General features: G+C 34.6%; 1 protein-coding gene across 1 annotated transcript; it reads left to right on the top strand.

Annotated features, from left to right (window-relative positions):
* The first annotated feature begins 231 nt into the window (after positions 1-231).
* On the top strand, positions 232-18,194 carry LOC138702102 (BPTI/Kunitz domain-containing protein-like). Its single transcript, XM_069829677.1, has 4 exons — positions 232-406; positions 3,037-3,133; positions 4,093-4,251; positions 17,479-18,194. Exons 2-4 carry the CDS (start codon positions 3,055-3,057, stop codon positions 17,655-17,657), a joined length of 417 nt encoding a protein of 138 aa, XP_069685778.1. The 5' UTR covers positions 232-406; positions 3,037-3,054; the 3' UTR covers positions 17,658-18,194.
* Positions 18,195-23,714: the final 5,520 nt, after the last annotated feature.

The following is a 23,714-nucleotide window of genomic DNA, read 5'->3' as shown; positions in this document are numbered from 1 at the left end:
AGTCTGATTTCTGGCATGCCTGGACTAGAACGTATTCTGCCGTCTTGCACGCCACATCCTTCTACACTTTATTTTGCGGTCTCTGTTAGTTGTTAGGGACACTATAATTGGTGTTCTTACAGCGAAACCCGGGAAATCCTGACGGAAGTATTTCCTAGAATATTGTTCAGTATTATGGTAAACAATTGAAGTGGTTTTATGAAAAAAAAGTAAATAATATGTTCTATTAATGTAACAGGATGTTTACCAAAATATGGTTCTTGAGTTAATTAAGAACATCATTTTGCTTGCTAAAATGTATCACGTGAGTAGCAATTAAATTTGAAGGACGCGAACGAGTCATTATAGTGTGTGACTAGTTGACGTCTGTGAATTGCTGAAGCTGGAAGTTTGCGAGTAACACCAGGTGAGTTTCTTGCAAGGTTTCATTTATTAATACGCTTTATCTAAGGAAGGGTATTACATTAAACGTTTTTCATATTTTTACACTGTTTTATAGAATAGCAGGTAGAATTACTGACACAACTAATCAGCGATGAAAAATCTTCAACTTTCTTATTGCGCAACTAGAGAAAGTAATGACAATGCAGAAATACTTTTCAGTATCTTGTTTTAAATAGTAACACTTCCTGAAAGGGGAAACAAGTTTTTGGCCTGTTGACAGAATTTATTCCTTTTTCTTTTTTTCTTTCTTTCTTTCTTTCTTTCTTTCTTTCTTTCTTTCTTTCTTTCTTTCTTTCTTTCTTTCTTTCTTTCTTTCTTTCTTTCCTTTTTATTTCTCTTATTTATTTTCCTCCTAGTTTCTGTTTTCCTTATATTTTCCCTTTTATTTATTTTTCTTCCTTTTTTCGTCTTATCTCTTCTTTTTCCTTTATCGGGGAACGCCTTTGAGCGACACCAAACTTCCATAAGATTTAGTGCGGTAACATTAATGGACTATACAGACTGTACAAATAACTGCCATTACTTACCTTTTGTATACGCTCTTCTTAGAAATAAAATAGGAAGAACATACTCCATATTTTTTAACTTATTATCTTATTAATGTTAAATATGAAGAAATTGATTTGACCATTTATCCACGTATATTTCCGTCAATTTTGAATAAGCAATCCATAAAAGCATAACACATACGTGATAAATTATCAGGATAGCTTGATGTAGGCTTCATTTATCACAAGCGTGGTAGAGAAAAATTCAAGAACTTGGGTTAAGTGCAGTGTACATACACAACGAAAGTGAATATGGTAGCCTAAATGGCTTAGACATACAGGATGTAAGGGGTGTAAGTGTCATTATTTTAATTAATGATTATTCATGTCATAAGGAACAAAAAGTGTCTTCACAGTTTTTTTCTAATTGGAATATTTAACTAATTATTAAAGTTTACAATATTAGATATGTGACATTGTTGATGGATGTGGAGGAGAGGGTATACAAGTACACAGTACAGCTCAAGCGGGTACAGACATCGGTATAAAACAAATGCTCTGTTCTAATGCAGGGATGGATCAGGACAACTGTTGTTTACTTAAAATGAGCAGTAAATAAAAACTTTCAATCTCATTAATAGAACATTAATGTAAATTTCCATTTTATCCAACAGTATTGGTCAATTTTTTATTGTACGTCTAACAAAGAAACAATAATTTACTGCACAAAATCACACGAACGTTTTTCAAATGCAAAATTTTAATACCTCTCCCTTCCGTAAAGCAGTATCATTTTTAAAGAAACTTTTTGGGGTAAGATACTCCCAGTTTCTAATAATCATTGAGAAACTGCTACAAAAGTTCACCTATTAGGTAACATTCCTTGAGGAAAACGTTGACGGTACATCCTTCTAGCCTCTCTTGAATTACGACTACATTCTCCATGTGAGCTTTCCTAAAATATAATTTTTTCTAATATATGATTTTTATTTTTAATATATAAATTTTCTTTATTATTTTAACAATTACTTCGATTCACATTATTGTAATTGTTTGATTCTTAGAATTACATGTAACTAAACTTCTTTTCATTTTATTATTAAGTTATTATTATTATTATTATTATTATTATTATTATTATTATTATTATTATTATTATTATTAATTGTATATTGTTCCTGTATTTTTTGTCATTTTTATATGTGCTGTTGTTCTTATACTGGTTGAATGGAAGAGAAGGCTTTATGGCCTTAATTCTGCCAATACGCGTAGAAATAAATATGATAAATAAATAAATAAATAAATAATGAAATGAAAGGAACCTGAAATATCAAGAAACTGATAAATCATTGAAATAAAAGTTTAGAAATAAAATAACTACAGAAGTAAACAAGAATAAAGTTGGAATTAAGAAAGAAAGTAAGAAAGAATATAACGAAGGAATGAAGGGGTTGAAAAACTAAGGGAAGAAAATATAATGAGATAAAATAATATAAAGGAAGAATGAATTAGGGAATTAGAATAGAAGAAATGAGGGAAATAAAAATAGGCTGAAGAAAGCTTGGAAGAAAATAGAGTTAGACGGGAGATTATGCAAGAAAGGAAGGGAGAAAGTGGTAACGAAAGACAGACTGAAAATAAGAAATGAAAACTGAACATCAAGTGAACTACAGAAATATAAAAATGAAGAATAAAAGTAAGTAGGGGGGTCACCGGTGTAGCTCAGTCGGCTAAGGCGCTTGCCTGCCGATCCAGAGTTGCGCTCGGGCGCGGGTTCGATTCCCGCTTGGGCTGATTACCTGGTTGGGGATTTTTCCGAGATTTTCCCCAACCGTAAGGAAAATGTCAGGTAATCTATGGCAAATCCTCGGTCTCATATAGCCAAATACCATCTCGCTATCACCAATTTCATCGACGCTAAATAACCTCGTAGTTGATACAACGTCGTTAAATAGCCAAGTAAAGGTAATTAAGGAACGAAATAAGATGAGGGAAAATTGAGGGTAAAGGAAGTTTAAATACAAGAAAAAATTAATACAGAATACATGGAAATCAAAATGGGATCTGTGAATTTTTACGTAAACTAATATTACTTCTGTTTCAGGATTGCATCTTTATCATAATGGCGCATACGAAGTTGTCAGTTTCAGCCCTGATTCTGGTGACACTGTACGTCGTAGCAGAGAATGTTGATGCTCAAGGTACAAGTAACTTTAATGTAATTAATTACTACATTTTACTTTATTTTATACAGTCAGCAATTTCAGTTTCTCTTCTTCAGTGTTATTTCAACGACTATTACACTTATACTGCGTCATACTACTTGTGACCAATAAAACGGTACGAAAGGACGTGTTTTAACCAATCATGGCTGTTTATCGCTAGAATTTTATCACTTCCCTAGCATTTGTTTATTTTTATCACTTCCCTAGCATTTGTTTTTTTTTTTACACTTCCCTAGCTTTTGTTTCATTGTTTGCCAACATTTCAAACTGCAAATACTTTACGGTACTATAAAACATGCTTTGCGATCGTCATTTGTTTCCTGAATAGATAGTCGACTGAAAACGTTTTGGTGAAGATAACATTAGTGAAATAGAATTTTAGTAAGTCAATTGAAGGGTTCAGAGCCATAGTAGACCAAGCGCCATTTATTAAAAACTGAGAAAGCAAGGGTTAAAGTTAAGTGTATTTACCGTAGTTTAATGAAGATTGATATGCCATTTAGTTTTAATGTGTGTGCTTTATATTACTTGCTATATGTTTCCATTGAATTATGGTAATAGCTTCATTTTAACATTTGTTTTCTACGGTTTTACTAAATGGCGCTTGGCCCGCTATGGTTCTGAACCTTTCAATTAATATCTATCTTATTGTGTTACAGTACTTTATTTCTTCTAATCTTTACATACTTTTTTTCTGTTTTATCACCTCCCTACAATTTGGTTTGCATGTTTAAAATGATTTGTTTATTTTGTTACTGTAGTATATTAAATATGTTTTCTTTTAGTTCCTTCACGCATCTCACGGACTACTGGACTCATGCGACCATTGTTTCTTTTTTTCCCCGCTTGGTTATTTAACGACACTGTATCAACTACTAGCCATAGTTCCCTCTGTGATAAATTGAACTAATACATTTACACGTACCATGTTGCAGAAAAATGCGTAGAGCAGCCGCCGGGGGGTCATTGTCGGGGCCACTATGATATGTACTGGTACTACGAACCCTCATCCAAGACCTGTAGGACGGACAATATGTGCACCGTCTCTAGCAACCGATTCAATAACGACCTGGAGTGCTACAGATCTTGCCAAAGTTAGTTGGAAACCAGAAGAATGTTTACAGAGCACGAAAAGTCCATATATATATATATATATATATATATATATATATATATATATATATATATATATAGAGTGTTTAAAAAATACGGGGCATAATTTCAGGTGTGTATTTCCCACATGTAGACAATCAAAATAGTTCATTACAACATGTGTCCGGAAATGCTTTATTTCCGAGTTATGGCCTTCACAACATTGAAATTATCCGGAACGTTTTTCTTTCCGCAGGTCGTTGCCGTCAAAGGAGACATTAAGAGGGCACTCTGACAGTTCATTCAGAGGCGAAGGTTACATTCAGTGTTGTGTAGGCGTTAGACTGTGAAACATGTATTCAAATCAAGAGCTGGCAGAGATACACTTCATGTACGGTAAGGCGGACGGCAATGCTGCGCTGGCTCGTCGTTTGTACCAGGAGAGGTACCCACAGCGACAATGTCCAGATCGGAAGACAAATGTACGTCTCCATTACCGTCTGTGCGACTATGGAAAATTTAACTCTCCTAGTTTGGGAAGGGGACGACCAAGATCTACAACTCCAGAAGTACAGGAGGAGATTCTGGAGGCTGTGAACATGACTCCTTCTATCAGCACACGAAGGGTAGCGTTGCAAGTCAATGTTCCTCATGCGACTGTCTGGAGACTGTTGAAAGAGTATCAATTGTATCCTTATCATTTGCAACGTGTACAGGCCCTGTCACCAGCAGATTACCCTGCACGAGTTAGGTTCTGTCAGCGGTTCTTGCAGCAGTGTGGTGTAAATCCGAACTTTCCTGCTTTAGTATTATTTACAGATGAAGCACAGTTCACACGAGATGGCATAACAAATTTCCACAATCAGCATGTATGGGCGTATGAAAACCCACGTGCAACTGTTCCATCTCATCACCAGGTGCGGTTCTCCCTCAACATGTGGGCCGGTATCATTGGTGATTGATTAGTTGGACCCCATGTACTTGTAAAGAGACTTAGGGGGCAGGCGTACACAAACTTCCTGGAAAACACCATACCTCATGTTTTAGAAGACACTTCACTGATCAATCGTCAACACATTCACTTCTTGCATGATGGCGCTCCTGCACACTTCAGTCGTACGGCTCGCCGGTACTTGGATCGAAGGTTTCCTGATCGATGGATAGGTAGAGGTGGCCCAATTGTTTGGCCTCCACGCTCAGCTGATCTGAACCCTCTCGATTTCTACTTGTGGGACCATTTAAAATCATAGGTTTATTCGTCTCCGGTGCCTGATTTGGTATCCCTTCGGAATCGAATTGTGGCATGTTCTGAGGACATACGCAATACTCCTGGAGTTTGGGATCGTGTTCGCAGGTCAATGAGACATCGATGTGAGGTCTGTATTCAAGCAGGAGGTGGACATTTTGAACATCTTCTGTAATGACAACGACCTGCGGAAAGAAAAACGTTCCGGTGAATTTCAATGTTGTGAAGGCCATAACTCAGAAATGAAGCATTTCCGGACACATGTTGTAATGGACTATTTTGATTGTCTACATGTGGGAAATACATACCTGAAATTATGCCCAGTATTTTTGAAACACCCTGTATATGGATGATGTTCCTGTATGTATATGTATATATATATATATATATATATATATATATATATATATTTATATATACACACAGGGACATCATTTTATTTTTACTAACATTTTTAATATTAACTTGGCTATACCTTTAGAGAACAGGAAACACAGTTTGTTACCCCCTTCCACGACTGGAGTTCGATGATACTGGCGTAAAAAAACTAATCCCTCTACTAGGTACAGGAGGGAAGAAAAGTAGTTAATCCATTTACGTAAACTAGGAAATATCGCGATTTTGATTTCGATAATTTTCATCAGGTTTTTGTTTAATCAAAATACATTACTGTATTAAGATAAGTGTTTTTACTCACGAACTGAGTTATGTATGCATGTATTTATTTACACTGCAAGTGGGCAAGCACCCGGTGGCAGTGGTATATACAATATTAACAATACATAATAAAATGATAAGAAATACACAAGAAAATTTACAGTACACAATACCAGTTATCCATGCGAACGTATTTATTATGCAGTGTATATTATACTGTCTACAGCACATTAGCGTACAATATAGAGGAAGAAATTAGATTGAAAAATAATCATAATGTGCATATTTAAACACATTTTTGAAAATGGTGGCCGTTCATTTCGATACAGGCTTCAGTTCTCTTGTGCATATTATCGCCAGTTTCGTCCTTCGTACTAGTAACTCATGTGGAAATAATTCTGTACCTACCCTATAAAAGAGTACCTTACGTACAGTAAATTCAATCTTCACTTCTGCCGGATCCGAAAAGATAAAATTACTCAGACATGCTATCTACTGTCCGTCCAAGTGGTTTTGTCGCAGGGTTGTAGAAAGGGGGGAAATCACGTGCCAGTTAATTACTTAACGAGGCCCTTTTATTTAAGTTATTTTAAACAGTTGTATAATATTACGTAGATGTCCAATGCCTAACAAATTAATGTTTTCAGAAAAGAGCTAAGACAGCCCAGCCACTAGCCTTTACAGAGGGACGAGCAGAAGCGGGTGGGGAAACCTGGATGCGACGTAGGCAAACCTGTGCGAAAATATGATTCAATATTGAAAGCTCTTTCGTCACTGGAAAACGCGAATATATTTCTGGAACGTACTATATTTACTAACTATGTACTGTTTACTATGACCGTAAGGCGACTTCAACTGCACACGCGGCCTTGGTTCTGTGTGAAGTTTATTAGCAGAGGGGGTGGGAGTGAAGTACATTCAAAAGCTGAGGTACAATAAAAATTAATGATGTCCTTATACTTCGTTCCATAACGTTTGCCAGAAGCTGTAAACATTGCCGGAAGAGAAGGAGGGAAGTATAATTGCTATTGAACCAATGGCAGAGGTCTCATTCCACGCTTGTTTTGAAGTTGGGCGGGGGTAGAACGCTTCAGACCGTCCAACTTCAAGACAAGCGTGTAATGAGATCTCTGCCATTGGTTCTGTAGCAATTGAAGTGTTGATAGCAAAAACCAGATAAGTTCAAAAACTTCAGTTTTGAGCGTAGTACATCTTTCTTCACTTCATTTCAAGCGGAATCTATGAACGTAACAAGTTTCTACAAAAACCGGATTTGTGCCATTGAAATGAATGTTTGAAAATGTAACGTTTCCGCAAAAAGCGGACAAGTCACAAACCTATCCGGTTCTTGTTAGAAAATATCATGAAGATGGCATTAGTGTTGTCTTCTTTTGTTTCATCTCCATATTAGCTGTTATTGTCGGTGTTACTGGTTAAATATTTCGTTTAACAAATGAATAGTCTTCAAAATGAACTACTAGATCCAAAAAAAGCAAGTCATCGGAATTAGGAGAACGTTGAGGTGGCAGAAGGTGACAATAGCAATGGGTGTGATGAGTGAAAACAATAATAATAATAATAATAATAATAATAATAATAATAATAATAATAATAATAATAATAATAGTAATAATAATAATAATAATATTTCTTTGATTGAGCATAGTTTGTGTTGTTAGTAAAATAATTATTTTTCGGTACTTAATATACCTAACGTGCCAAGAATACAAAGACTGAAGGATACAAATTTAGAAAGAGAAAAATATAAACATAACAATATTGTTTTTCTTGTTCAGGAAATCATTCAAAATTAAGTTTTTAATTTAATAAAACACTTATAAAGTATTTATTTTTTATGTTATACAGTTGACAATATGAATGAAACATGATTTCATATGCTTTTGTGCGAGATCGTGCGTATTTGCTTGGTTTCCGCACAAAACCAATCCGAGGAAAGTCTAAAATTCCACATTCAGTATTCCCAACCTAACACACAACAATTTCACTCTTCTTGCCGCTTAAGTGACATATTGATTTTACTGCTTTAGGCTTTTAACATTATTTTTAGAGACGTTCAATATAGTAATAATTTTAAATTGGAAACTTACCACTGCAGTTTCACCTAAATTGCACTGTTAGTTATTGTTTTTAAATATTTGCAAAAATTAAGTAAACTCTAAACTCCACTAAAGTTACTGCATTCGTGAAGCAAGTAACATTAAGGAATTAGATGTCAAAGATATTTTCCATTTCTAAACATCTCCTTGACCGGCAAAATTAAACTTACCGATGTTATTACTGCAATATGTTATACAAATAATATTGTTAAAATATTAAAATGAAAAATAAATCATTCCATAACCTTACCGTTTGTTTTAAGTTCGCATTTATAGACTGGAGGAAAAAAAAAGACAACCATATATCACGGCCTGCTGGAGTATAGTAAACACAGAAAACATTTTAAAGCAACAATGTTGAAGATAGATATTTTTGTTTTGCAAATTTGCCGTCATTGAACAGAAACCAAGATGGAGATTTCATTGCAACTAATTAGAAATTCCTCTTTCAGGTATGTAATAAACGATCTTCGCACAAAATAATGTACGATACACGAGCGGTATGTTTTCTTTCAATTCTCGGAAATTAAAAAAGCTCAACTACGTTTCGCTTTTTCAAACTTTTCCTCGAACATGAAAACTTCAACATACCGCTCTTGTAACGCATATTACTACTTCTCAATGTGTGTATGGGTACATATAACATTTTGTGCAAAAAGTGGACATGTCCGAATGTTTTTTTTTTTTCAAGAAAGCATATAAAAGGGAACAATGAAACTTTTTACCGAAATTAGTAAATATATGAAATACCAGTATAAAATATGTCAGATTATTTTATTGCATGAGAAACATTAGGGACAGTTTTTTTTTCGTTTTCTGAAAAATTAATATTTTGGACTTGTTCGGTTTTTGCTATCAACCTTCAATTAAACTTCTCTTCTCCTCTGCCGGCAATGTTTACGTCTCCTGTCAGACGTTATGGAACGAAGTACAAGGAATCTGTGTTCAAATTTCTGCGCATATTCGTAAAGGATTGCTATTTTCAGGCGAGGAGCTCCTTTTACTTCTATTCGGTAAAATCGGAGAATTGATAGAAGAGTTGTAGATGTATTTTGCCATCGCAGCAGTCTGTCACTATTTGTGAAGTGTAGATCTTTTCTTACACCATAGACTTGATCGATGAAATGAAGTCCCTGAATCATTTTACCAACCCTTATCCAGCCATTTCACGAACTTCGGTATATCGGTAGCACAGGTAAAGTGGCACTTACCCTTATTTAAGTTTGACTCCGGAAATCACATTAAAACATCAATAACAATGTAGTAGGCCTACCATATTCTAAGGAAAGTAAATGTTGAGTTTTCACTCCCCCATACTAACATAGCTGTCTGTCAACGAATTTTCAAACGGTTTAAGTAGGTACTGAGTGAAACCTAGTTGGCTTTCTTTGTAAAGCAACAGATTATGGACTGGAAAATTTCGGTGGAAGCTATAATTTTCATCTCACTATAGCTAGTAGATGGAAAACAAGTAAAATTATACAAAATAAACTGCAAACATTTGTTAATAAATGTTTACGGAGAATCTTAAAAATTAGATGGTCATATATAATCACAAACTCAGAACTATGGAAGATAAAAAATCAAAAAGAAATCACAATAGAAATCAAAAGACGAAAGTGGAATTGGATAGGGCACACAATCAGGAAAGAAGATGGAGCAGTAGAAAGAATGGCTTTGGATTAGAACCCCCAGGGTAGTAGAACAAGAAGAAGGCAAAAAAATACATGGAAGAGAACAGTTTTGGAGGAAATTGTTAGGGAGGGGAAAAACATGGAGCGAAGTGAAGAAGTTGGCTAAAAATAGGGTCCGATGGAGGCACTTCGTGAATGCCCTATGCTCCTCATGAGGAGATACAGGAGTTAGATTGATAGCTAGCAGATCGTTCCGAAGTTATCTCATCTTATTATACGACGCAGATTTTTACCCGAAGCTAGAAGGTGGCTGGAGCGTGATACTGACTACTCCATCTGCTTGCAGTGCTGAGGTTCATAAAAATGTGAGCTCTACCTTCCTGTTTACTGTTAGACTCATTGTATGCTATTTTAGTTCCTCACTTTCAGTATTTTCTGTATTACATTATAGTAAACTATTAAGTTATTAGCCAAATACAGTATGCGCCAAAACAAACAGTACTGAAAATGTTTCTTGAACTGAAAATTTATATAACTTACACACACAGGGTGTATCAAAATTAATAGCTAAACCTGAAACGATTGAAAGTGCATGATAATAGAAGCAAAAAAGTTAAGAAAACATGCGTCCGCAAACGAGCCGTTTGCGAGATAATTGAGAATATTTGGTTACAAGCCGCCACTGACTTCATTCGCTGTAAACATCATATGCTTTACTCGTTGCGCACAAGAAGCGTTCCGCGATGTGCACTTGTTTACAAAACTGAACATTGCCGAGAGGTGGAACACCTCCTTTAACACATAAGAGTGTACAGTAAATTGTAACATGTAACGTGGTGAAGTAGTATTTTGTGCGAGATCGTGCGTATTTGCTTGGTTTACGCACAAAACCAATCCGCGGAAAGTCTAAAATTCCACATTCAGTATTCCCAACCTAACACACACAACAATTTCCCTCTTCTTACCGCTTAAGTGACATATTGATTTTACTGCTTTAGGCTTTTAACATATTATTTTTAGAGACGTTCAATATAGTAATAATTATAAATTGGAAACTTACCACTGCAATTTCACCTAAATTGCACTGTTAATTTATTGTTTTTAAATATTTGCAAAAATCAAGTAAACTCTAAATCATTACATAACCTTACCGTTTGTTTTAAGTTCGCATTTATAGACTGGGGGGGGGGGAGACAACCGTATATCACGGCCTGCTGGAGTATAGTAAACACAGAAAACATTTTAAAGCAACAATGTTGAAGATAGATATTTTTGTTTTGCAAATTTGCCGTATTGAACAGAAACCAAGATGGAGATTTTATTGCAACTAATTAGAAATTCCTCTTTCAGGTTTGTAATAAACGATCTTCGCACAAAATAATGTACGTTACACGAGCGGTATGTTTTCTTTCAATTCTCGGAAATTAAAAAGCTCAACTACGTTTCGCTTTTTCAAACTTTTCCTCAAACATGAAAACTTCAACATACCGCTCTTGTAACGCATATTACTAGTATTCCTTGTTAAGTAAGTCATGAGTGAAATTTGAGTCAAATTAGATGGGGAATTAAACGAAAAATCTACATCTCAAATAGCCTACATTTGATTAACTAGGACGATATTTCATAATGAAGCCAGTGACGGCTTGTAATCAAATAGCCGTCACTAACTTCATTATGAAATATAATTAGGCAGAATATTAGAACAATACGAAATATATAAGCACACACTAACACACAATAGAGCGTTGGTACGTTTAACGAAAGGTTCCGGGTTCGATACCCGGCCCCGGAACAATTTTTCCCCCGAAATTATTCAAGTTAACTTTACAGGGAGTTATACCTGAAAGTTTGATTTGCATAATATACGTCACTGTTCGTTAACAGAAAATCACAATTTAAGTCGCACAGAGTTAGTGTGCACTCAGTGTTGGTTGCTTGACGGTTGTCAGCCCACTTTGAGTTCTGTGGATATAGAAGGAGAAACTGGATCGGTGTCGGGTAGAGTTCCCGGGTAGCTCAGTTGGTAGAGCGTTGGTACGTTTAACGAAAGGTCCCGAGTTCGTTACCCGGCCCCGGAACAATTTTTCCCCCGAAATGATTCAATAACACACTTCAAACAATAATAAACACAATAAAATTAATTCATGTTCACGTTATCCGGCTAGAGATAGCGGGTTCCGCTATTGAAATAACGTTAGATAAATGGCTCTATTGGCTCTTTTACCAATGACGTCAACATAGCGTTAACGTTTAGCGTACGGCGAGGGTGCGAAAACTCTCTAATGCTAATCTTATTTACCGTGTGACTAGAAAATCCAACGTATCTGACACGATGTTTGACATTTATAGCATTTTTTATTTTATGTTTGAGTTGAATCTCATACTGTTACAAATTGTACTTCTCTAGTCCTCAAAAATAATTGATCTCGCAGCCATGGATTTCTTCTCGTGAAGATATGTGAAAGCAAAGGAAGGGAATCGATGTTTACTCGTAGAAAATTTCTTGCCTGCAACACCTGTTGGAGATCATTGTCGACACAGCAGTTGAGGACCGTTATTGCAAAACTCAACGTCTACAAAATTTACGAAATTGTGTTATACATACATTCGTGTATTTCTCAGTGAGACGAACTCATTGCGCTAATCACCAAAACTCAATTTCTACTGCTGTACTCTGGACTTCAATATTGAGAAATTTTACAAAACTCAACATCTACAATAATTTAGTTTTATCAAACCTTAACATCAATAGTGCTTGTTCATCTCTTACTGATTTTTAAATAAAATTAATTGGTATCACTTTTTTTAAAAGTATGTTTTACATTTAAAAGATAGGCTATAGTCTTTTTTGTGTCGTCGACAAATTATTAAGAAAACTTGAAACCATAACCCTATCATCACAATACCATGAGGTCTCGAGCTAACATGGCACTTGGTAATTTTTGGCACAGATTGGCATGTATATGGTTTAAGACACTGCTAGTATACTGATGAAGAGGAAACTGCCGTTGAAGATATCTGAAGTCAGACTTCTTTTTATAAGAAAACTGATAAAAATAACATCATCTGCAAAGTAAAGACAACCTATTTCTCATTACCAATCAGTGTTGTAGTACCGTACATAAAACACAGATGCATAGTTTCAAAGACGTTGACCAGTCATCCGTAATAAGTAGAGCCCGGATGTTAGGCAAAATGCCTTTTTAAAACTGAGTGTATATATGAAAGACCTATTAGAGATAAGGACGTTTCCACACATTTGGAGACGATAGGCCCAATTTTTATTTTGTCTATTTTAGCTCCCGGTGCCTATTTTAAATTTAAATAGCTTTTTTTCAGCATTTTTACGTCGTTATTGTACATTTTCTATATTTGTAATACATTTAAAATAAACCGCACATTAATTATATAAAAAAAAAAACAAAAAAGAACGGTTGTACAAATTAAAATTATATATATTCACCTCACACAAATATTTGCTGAGAACCTTATTCTCCAGCAATACATATATTTCCAAGAAGTCGTAAACTTTTCTCCCCTACCGATTCCATCTTTTATGTCACTTAACAAAGATGTTTGAACAGTATAACCCTCAGTGCTCAGGTCACTTCGGGATTTACCAGCGAAAGAAAGGAGATGAGGGAAGTATTAAAAGCAAGTCTCCAGGTCCCGTTACTGTTCTCGCTTGCACGCACAAGTTACGCGTACTTTGAAGTCTCTAATCCCTTCCCACACCCCTCTTTTTGAGACAATACACAGTCGGTTTTTCCCGATCTCTGAAAGAAAGTAGAGACAGTCCTTCTGAAATAAGTTGTTTTAAGTTTGCGCCAGTCACTTCAGTAGAAGTAGAAAGATCTTTTTCCACCATGAAAAACGTTCTCTCTGACAGGTGGCTCACTATGACAGTTGACAACTTAAAAATGCATCTTGTTGTGAAATGTAACTAAGGAAAGTGAGTACCGTATGGAATAGTTTATTAAGTATTTCTCTATTTTTGTCTGTTTCCATGAATAATAAATGCCAATTTCACTGCCCATTTTTACTGTTTTAGTTTTTAGTTTTAGTACTGTTCCTCCATTCACTGTTTGAGTCGCTTGAGAAACTTCTTGCCCCAGCAACTAAAACTTACCCTAGTACAAACCCTAGTAACGCCGCACTTCGATTATTGTGACGTTTTGTTAAGTGACCTAAGTTCTGAATTGTCAGTCAAGTTACAGCGAGCTCAGAATATGTGCGTCAGATACGTGTGCAACATCCTACGGTATGATCACATATCACCGTCCTTCGCAAGTCTCTCGTGGCTCCGACTTAAAGAACGTAGAACTTTACACTCTTTGTCTTTACTCTTTCGAATTCTGCACACTTCAGCACCAAATTACCTTTCGTCTCGTTTCTCTTATCTATACTCTAACCACGACGTAAATATCAGATCACTTATCTGTGGCACGCTAAGTATACCTCTTCATAGAACATCTTGTTATTCATCATCTTTTACAATATCCACCTCGCGTCAATGGAATTCCTTGTCACAAAGTATTAGGGGCTGCAAGACAATAACACCTTTAAGAACAGCTTAAAAGATAACCTTATTAGCATTTCACTCCAATCATACTGATTTAAACTATCACTGACGACATTGTTACTTTTTTCTTTAGACATCATCCTGATTGTGCTGTATTTTAATTGTCTCATAATAATCTCTTTCTATTATCTAATATTATTTGAAATATATTAACATTCTATGTATTTTAGTTTAATTCTGCTACACAGTTTATTTCAGTGTTTAATTAATAGTTCATAGTATTTTGTTGTTTAATTTGTAAATAACGTTTGTATACATGTAACTCTCATCTAAATCAAATTGTTGAATTCTTTGTAAGTTCATGTATATGTATATACACTTTTTGCTGGTTGAGTGGAAGAGAAGGCCTTACGGCCTTAACTCTGCCAGCTAAAATAAATCATTATTATTATTATTATTATTATTATTATTATTATTATTATTTTAACCAAAATAAATGCCTAAACATCCAGGCTCTAGTAATAAGATCTACAAACATGTCAGTGTTAAAAAGGCTAAAAAAGGAAAAAGCTCATGAGATTCTTTGATACGTTTTTGGAAGATGCTCAACAGTTTTATTCGAAGGTACTATACTACAGCGCTGTAATTTACAGTAAATGACGATAACAATGAAGAAGAGTATCTTTCTGAATCAATTCGTTAATATTTTCAGTTTTGATGGATTCAAATGGTTATAAAGTCAGTGGTATAAAAATACTACTTTGCAGGTTTTAAGTTTTGGAAAAAACTCTTGATTTTCAAAATTATTTTTCTTATATTATAAAGGTGAGAAAATGCTGTTATTTCATTACATTATGTATCTAGACTCCACTTTTAAGTGATACTTTTGTAACAGCTTAATAGTAAATACTGTAAGAAATATTCAATAAAATGTGTTTCCTGATTTTTTTTTTGTAGACGTTAAGTTCTGCAAAAACGGTTCTCAATTATCATGCCTCATATTACTCAACGTAAGTGAAAGAAAATGTAGTCACACCTTGATAATTGCACTGTTGCACATGGTACACACATAGAGAATAAAACTCGTACAGTTTATGCGTATTGTAAAAGGATAATCCATTAGTTAGGTTCATTATTTTGTAAGTTAGAGTAAGAAATTTTGGGTATATTATTCGACGATCACCTGTGTTAAAAATTACAGTATGTTATGTTCTTTTCTACGAATTACTAAATATATTAATTCAGTAATAGTAAAGTAGTGGAGTGTTCCGTGCACCTTTATTGAGTATTAAACATACACAAGTTACATACAGGAATAAAAGGAAACTATACTTCGTTCCATAATATCTGGCATGCAACTTAAACATTTTCGTAAGAGAGAGAGAAGGATAATTGCTATTGAACCAATGAAAGAGGTCTCATCATTGTACGCTTATTTTAAAGTTGGGCTTTCTGAAGCGTTCTACCCCTGCCTCAGAGTCGTGCAGGCTGGCCCACAGTTCAGCACTGCGAGTCCTAATGCGTCTACAGCCAAGCCAATCCAAGACCAACACTGTTTGACGCGGCCGCTTCCTAGCACATTGCACTGGGCTTCCAAGCCCAAGCCCACAGCACTGCACCAGTTGATTGCATTCTATTGCTTTCCTGCTTGCACGCACCAGTTGTGCTTTCGTTTGGCGTGTGGCTTGAGCATACAGTTACTTGCATACCGGACACATTACAAAATTAAATTATTTTCCAGTGCTGTCGAACACAGATTAAAAAACTGTCCATATGGTGCTTCTTTAATTTCCATCCGAGTCTATTGTTTTAAACTCTCTAGCAGCGATTTTATTCTTTACTACTTTTTCTATAGAGATACTATATTTTAGCATGTATGCTTTCAAGGCTAGTGTCTATGATGAAAGTTCTTTGACAAAGATGTTTTATAAAATATAGGACAGTGTAATGGGTTTTTCTTTTATAAACGTTTCTTTCATAAAACAACTTTTATAAAATGTAAGTTCAGCTTGTTATCTTTGATTAAAGATTTCTACACCTTAAAAGAAATATGGCGGAACTGGACTATTGCTACCACAAAAATTCTGATATCGGAGTATGAAGGAAATGAAATGTTGTAAATAAATAATTTTATAACATAATATTAATATTATATAATAATAATAATAATAATAATAATAATAATAATAATAATAATATAATAGTAATATTTTATAATAATTTGTGTAACTTTTCAAGTCCTCGCATTGTAGCTCTTTCAACAAGTTCCGATGTATACCTCTCTTATCATGTCCTGCGATCCATGATTTGACCCTGATCACACATTTGTACATATTGTATTAACGCGTAAATATTAATATCAACAAATCCTCGGAACACGTGTTCACTGTTGTGGAACAGTAATTGATCGGAGAGCTTTTGTTCCTAATTTTAGGTTATGTTTGATAAAATATTATATAAAAGATTTTATGCAGTGTAATATACCTCAAATCCTATCCTTTATGAAAAATCTTTGATAAAATATATTATCATATTCTTCGTCAAAGAACTTTGAAAGTGTAATAGTAGCCTCCTTTGTGATTATTTGGACTCATACTGAAAAACCGAAACCAAAAACTAAAACGAAAACGTTTGAAACAGTAGCTGATTATTGATCGAACAGCACACACAAGCACAAGCCTGCGCAAAATAAATTCATAGGTAACTGATAGAAGCGGACACTTTGGCCCATGCCTTAATACAAGCCCACCGCGCAAAACCGTTCGGCAAGCAGTTCGCTCTGGTCCGTGCGGTGATGCTGAGTGACGTCACGAACTAGTTCCGTGCGACACTGCGGAGCCCAGTGCTGTGCAGTGCGGAAGCAGCCCATGGGCTGGGCCGTTGTGCAGGGCTCTACCCTGCCCCCAAACTTCAAGACAAGCGTTGAATGAGACCTCTGTTATTATACTTCTCTCCCCTCTGCCTATTTACTTCGCCTGTTAGACATTATGGAACGAAGTATAGTACTCAAAGACATTACAATGCTTCATACTTTTTGTTTGTATTTTCAACAGCTGTTGCTGAGATTTGCGGCTCTCAGCCAGAGGGAGGCACCTGTAAAGCACTAATAGTGAGTGCATATTATTCTGCTGAGAATAACAGCTGTCAGACGTTTGTTTACGGTGGCTGTGATGGAAATGGGAACAGATTTGATGACATCGACGAATGTACACGATTCTGTGTGAAACCTTAAAAATACATCCTAGGAGGGATTTAAACTCGCAAGTTTCTTATATAAAGGGCAAGCCTGGTAACCCCTAGACTAGATAATGTGGAAGATATCCAATGCGCACAATTCTTATTGAAACACGGAATCCTCTACATAGCCAACAAAATTCCGCTACAGACCTCTGACAACATCGAATCTTCAATTACAGCATACTAAGCAAGCCTGCGACTTCGAATGTTTATTAATATTGTGTCATCAAGAAGTTGTATTTTGTAGTCGTTTTTACTTCAAAATTATTATTTCATTGGACCAAAAATAATGTAATCATAATGCTATTACAAATAGATTCACTGTTTATATAAATTGTAGCAATTTATATTTATTGAAAATGTATGCCACTTATCATGGAAACCAATTTTATTACAAACCGTTAAAAAGCAATATCTTGCCTATTCTTTTATGAACATGGCTGAATTAAACATATCATTGTATGAATACATCTGTTTACTGCATTGAACAGTGAACAGGATGAATGGATTAATTAAATGGATCAATAATTAATTGGCTCACTGATTGAATTTTTTTATCTATTTATTTACTTATTTATCGCCTTATTTATTTACTTATTCGCCCATTTATTAACTTTTTCTTCATTTACCTATTTATTTACTTGTTTGTTTGTCTATTTGTCTCTTTGTGACAGTTTATCTGTTTGTATATTTACCTATTTGTCATTTTTGTCTATTTATATGTTTATGTGTATATAATTATTTGTTTGTTTATTTACTTCTTATTTATTTATTTATTCATTTATTCATTCTCTTATTTATTTAATTATTTATTTATTTATATACTGTACATATTTATTTATGTACTTATTTACTTATATATATTTATTTATTTCTTCATTTCTTTATTTCTTTCTTTCATTCTGTCTTTCTTTTTCTTTCTTTCGTTCTGAATGGATGGTTTATAAATGAGCGGATGGCTGAGTGAAATGAACAATCAGATGAGTTAATGAAGGAAAGATCAGATGAAATAATGACTAAGTTACTGTAATAAAAATGAATGTATGCATGAAAGAATGAATGGATGGGTAAATGAGTCGGTGAATAAATAAATAAATAAATAAATAAATAAATATGTAATTAAATATGTGAATGAACATGTAATTAAATAACTAAATAAAAAATAAATAATAAAAAATAAATAAACAAATAAGTAAATAAATTAATAGATAAGTAAATAAATAATTGAGCTAGTGAGTGAATTAAAGTGCAAGAAGAGAAAGGAAATACAAAACTTAAGGAAAGAGAGAAAAAGGGGAGGAAAGATACGTAGTAAGTTACTGTATGTATGTATATATATGTCAGTAGGCACTTACACGTAGGTGGTTGGATGGGTGGATAGACAGACGGATGGATAGGTAGATAGGTATAAATAGATTGGCAGACATTTGGATGGTTAGACACACACGTACAGTCTTAGAAAAAAGTTTTGTCGCAGAGATACTTTGTAAGTAGGTATAAATAGATTGGCAGACATTTGGATGGTTAGACACACACTTACAGTCTTAGAAAAAAGTTTTGTCGCAGAGATACTTTGTAAGTAGGTATAAATAGATTGGCAGAAATTTTGATGGTTAGACACACACGTACAGTCTTAGAAAAAAGTTTTGTCTCACAGATACTTTGTAAGTAGGTATAAATAGATTGGCAGACATTTTGATGGTTAGACACACACGTACAGTCTTAGAAAAAAGTTTTGCCTCACAGATACTTTGTAAGTAGGTATAAATAGATTGGCAGACATTTCGATGGTTAGATACACACGTACAGTCTTAGAAAAAAGTTTTGTCTCACAGAAACTTTGGAAGTAGGTATAAATAGATTGGCAGACATTTGGATGGTTAGACATACACGTACAGTCTTAGAAAAAAGTTTTGTCTCACAGATACTTTGTAAGTAGGTATAAATAGATTGGCAGACATTTGGATGGTTAGATACACACGTACAGTCTTAGAAAAACGTTTTGTCTCACAGATATTTTGTAAGTAGGTATAAATAGATTGGCAGACATTTGGATGGTTAGACACACACGTACAGTCTTAGAAAAAAGTTTTGTCTCACAGATACTTTGTAAGTAGGTATAAATAGATTGGCAGACATTGTGATGGTTAGATACACACGTACAGTCTTAGAAAAAAGTTTTGTCTCACAGATAATTTGTAAGTAGGTATAAATAGATTGGCAGACACTTGGATGGTTAGATACACACGTACAGTCTTAGAAAAAAGTTTTGTCTCACAGATACTTTGGAAGTAGGTATGAATAGATTGGCAGACATTTGGATGGTTAGATACACACGTACAGTCTTAGAAAAAAGTTTTGTCTCACAGATACTTTGGAAGTATGTATAAATAGATTGGCAGACATTTGGATGGTTAGATACACAGGTACAGTCTTAGAAAAAAGTTTTGTCTCACAGATACTTTGTAAGTAGGTATAAATAGATTGGCAGACATTTCGATGGTTAGATACACACGTACAGTCTTAGAAAAAAGTTTTGTCTCACAGATACTTTGTAAGTAGGTATAAAAAGATTGGCAGACATTTGGATGGTTAGATACACACGTACAGTCTTAGAAAAAAGTTTTGTCTCACAGATACTTTGGAAGTAGGTATAAATAGATTGGCAGACATTGTGATGGTTAGATACACACGTACAGTCTTAGAAAAAAGTTTTGTCTCACAGATACTTTGTAAGAGGTATAAATAGATTGGCAGACACTTGGATGGTTAGATACACACGTACAGTCTTAGAAAAAAGTTTTGTCTCACAGATACTTTGGAAGTAGGTATAAATAGATTGGCAGACATTTGGATGGTTAGATACACACGTACAGTCTTAGAAAAAAGTTTTGTCTCACAGATACTTTGGAAGTAGGTATAAGTAGATTGGCAGACATTTGGATGGTTAGATACACACGTACAGTCTTAGAAAAAAGTTTTGTCTCACAGATACTTTGTAAGTAGGTATAAATAGATTGGCAGACATTTGGATGGTTAGATACACACGTACAGTCTTAGAAAAAAGTTTTGTCTCAGAGATACTTTGTAAGTAGGTATAAATAGATTGGCAGACATTTGGATGGTTAGACACAAACGTACAGCCTTAGAAAAAAGTTTTGTCTCACAGATACTTTGGAAGTAGGTATAAATAGATTGGCAGACATTTGAATGGTTAGATACAGACGTACAGTCTTAAAAAAAGTTTTGTCTCGCAGATACTTTGTAAGTAGGTATAAATAGATTGGCAGACACTTGGATGGTTAGATACACACGTACAGTCTTAGAAAAAAGTTTTGTCTCGCAGATACTTTAGAAGTAGGTATAAATAGATTGGCAGACATTTGGATGGTTAGATACACACGTACAGTCTTAGAAAAAAGTTTTGTCTCGCAGATACTTTAGAAGTAGGTATAAATAGATTGGCAGACATTTGGATGGTTAGATACACACGTACAGTCTTAGAAAAAAGTTTTGTCTCACAGATACTTTGGAAGTAGGTATAAATAGATTGGTAGACATTTGGATGGTTAGATACACACGTACAGTCTTAGAAAAAAGTTTTGTCTCACAGATACTTTGTAAGTAGGTATAAATAGATTGGCAGACACTTGGATGGTTAGATACACACGTACAGCCTTAGAAAAAAGTTTTGTCTCACAGATACTTTGGAAGTAGGTATAAAAAGATTGGCAGACATTTGGATGGTTAGATACACACGTACAGTCTTAGAAAAAAGTTTTGTCTCACAGATACTTTGGAAGTAGGTGTAAATAGATTGGCAGACATTTGGATGGTTAGATACACACGTACAGTCTTAGAAAAAAGTTTTGTCTCACAGATACTTTGTAAGTAGGTATAAATAGATTGGCAGACATTTCGATGGTTAGATATACACGTACAGTCTTAGAAAAAAGTTTTGTCTCACAGATACTTTGGAAGTAGGTATAAATAGATTGGCAGACATTGTGATGGTTAGATACACACGTTGAGTCTTAGAAAAAAGTTTTGTCTCACAGATACTTTGGAAGTAGGTATAAATAGATTGGCAGACATTGTGATGGTTAGATACGCACGTACAGTCTTAGAAAAAAGTTTTGTCTCACAGATACTTTGGAAGTAGGTATAAATAGATTGGCAGACATTTGGATGGTTAGATACACACGTACAGTCTTAGAAAAAAGTTTTGTCTCACATTTACTTTATAAGTAGGTATAAATAGATTGGCAGACATTTGGATGGTTAGATACACACGTACAGTCTTAGAAAAAAGTTTCGTCTCACAGATACTTTGTAAGTAGGTATAAATAGATTCACAGACATTTGGATGGTTAGATACACACGTACAGCCTTGGAAAAAAGTTTCGTCTCACAGATACTTTGGAAGTAGGTATAAATAGATTGGCAGACATTTGGATGGTTAGATACACACGTACAGTCTTAGAAAAAAGTTTTGTCTCGCAGGTACTTTGTAAGTAGGTATAAATAGATTGGCAGACACTTGGATGGTTAGATACACACGTAGAGTCTTAGAAAAAAGTTTTGTCTCACAGATACTTTGGAAGTAGGTATAAATAGATTGGCAGGCATTTGGATGGTTAGATACACACGTACAGTCTTAGAAAAAAGTTTTTTCTCGCAGATACTTTGTAAGTAGGTATAAATAGATTGGCAGACACTGGGATGGTTAGATACACACGTACAGTCTTAGAAAAAAGTTTTGTCTCGCAGATACTTTGGAAGTAGGTATAAATAGATTGGCAGACATTTCGAAGGTTAGATACACACGTACAATCTTAGAAAAAAGTTTTGTCTCACAGATACTTTGTAAGTAGGTATAAATAGATTGGCAGACATTTCGATGGTTAGATACACACGTACAGTCTTAGAAAAAAGTTTGGTCTCACAGATACTTTGTAAGTAGGTATAAATAGATTGGCAGACATTTTGATGGTTAGATACACACGTACAGTCTTAGAAAAAAGTTTTGTCTCACAGATACTTTGTAAGTAGGTATAAATAGATTGGCAGACATTTGGATGGTTAGATACACACGTATAGTCTTAGAAAAAAGTTTTGTCTCACAGATACTTTGTAAGTAGATATAAATAGATTGGCAGACATTTGGATGGTTAGATACACACGTATAGTCTTAGAAGAATGTTTTGTCTCACAGATACTTTGTAAGTAGGTATAAATAGATTGGCAGACATTTGGATGTTTAGATACACACGTACAGTCTTAGAAAAAAGTTTTGTCTCACAGATACTTTGGAAGTAGGTATAAATAGATTGGTAGACATTTGGATGGTTAGATACACACGTACAGCCTTAGAAAAAAGTTTTGTCTCACAGATACTTTGTAAGTAGGTATAAATAGATTGGCAGACACTTGGATGGTTAGATACACACGTACAGTCTTAGAAAAAAGTTTTGTCTCACATATACTTTGTAAGTAGGTATAAAAAGATTGGCAGACATTTCGATGGTTAGATACACACGTACAGTCTTAGAAAAAAGTTTTGTCTCACAGATACTTTGTAAGTAGGTATAAATAGATTGGCAGACATTGTGATGGTTAGATACACACGTTGAGTCTTAGAAAAAAGTTTTGTCTCACAGATACTTTGTAAGTAGGTATAAATAGATTGGCAGACATTGTGATGGTTAGATACACACGTACAGTCTTAGAAAAAAGTTTTGTCTCACAGATACTTTGTAAGTAGGTATAAATAGATTGGCAGACACTTGGATGGTTAGATACACACGTACAGTCTCAGAAAAAATTTTTGACTCACAGATTCTTTGGAAGTAAGTATAAATAGATTGGCAGACATTTGGATGGTTAGATACACACGTACAGTCTTAGAAAAAAGTTTTGTCTCACAGTTACTTTGGAAGTAGGTATAAATAGATTGGCAGACATTTGGATGGTTAGATACCCACGTACAGTCTTAGAAAAAAGTTTTGTCTCACAGATACTTTGTAAGTAGGTATAAATAGATTGGCAGACA

This window comes from Periplaneta americana, chromosome 1, assembly GCF_040183065.1.
Source record: "Periplaneta americana isolate PAMFEO1 chromosome 1, P.americana_PAMFEO1_priV1, whole genome shotgun sequence".
In the NCBI taxonomy this organism is placed as follows: domain Eukaryota; kingdom Metazoa; phylum Arthropoda; class Insecta; order Blattodea; family Blattidae; genus Periplaneta; species Periplaneta americana.
The sequence above is the reverse complement of the archived record's forward strand: the minus strand, read 5'-3'. Positions and strand labels throughout refer to the sequence as shown.

Excerpts from the sequence above, each read along its gene's own strand:
- LOC138702102 (XM_069829677.1), top strand. The coding sequence starts at position 3,055 with ATGGCGCATACGAAGTTGTCAGTTTCAGCCCTGATTCTGGTGACACTG. Across the intron at positions 3,134-4,092 it reads AGAGAATGTTGATGCTCAAG|AAAAATGCGTAGAGCAGCCG; the intron begins GTACAAGTAACT and ends ACCATGTTGCAG. Across the intron at positions 4,252-17,478 it reads GTGCTACAGATCTTGCCAAA|CTGTTGCTGAGATTTGCGGC; the intron begins GTTAGTTGGAAA and ends TATTTTCAACAG.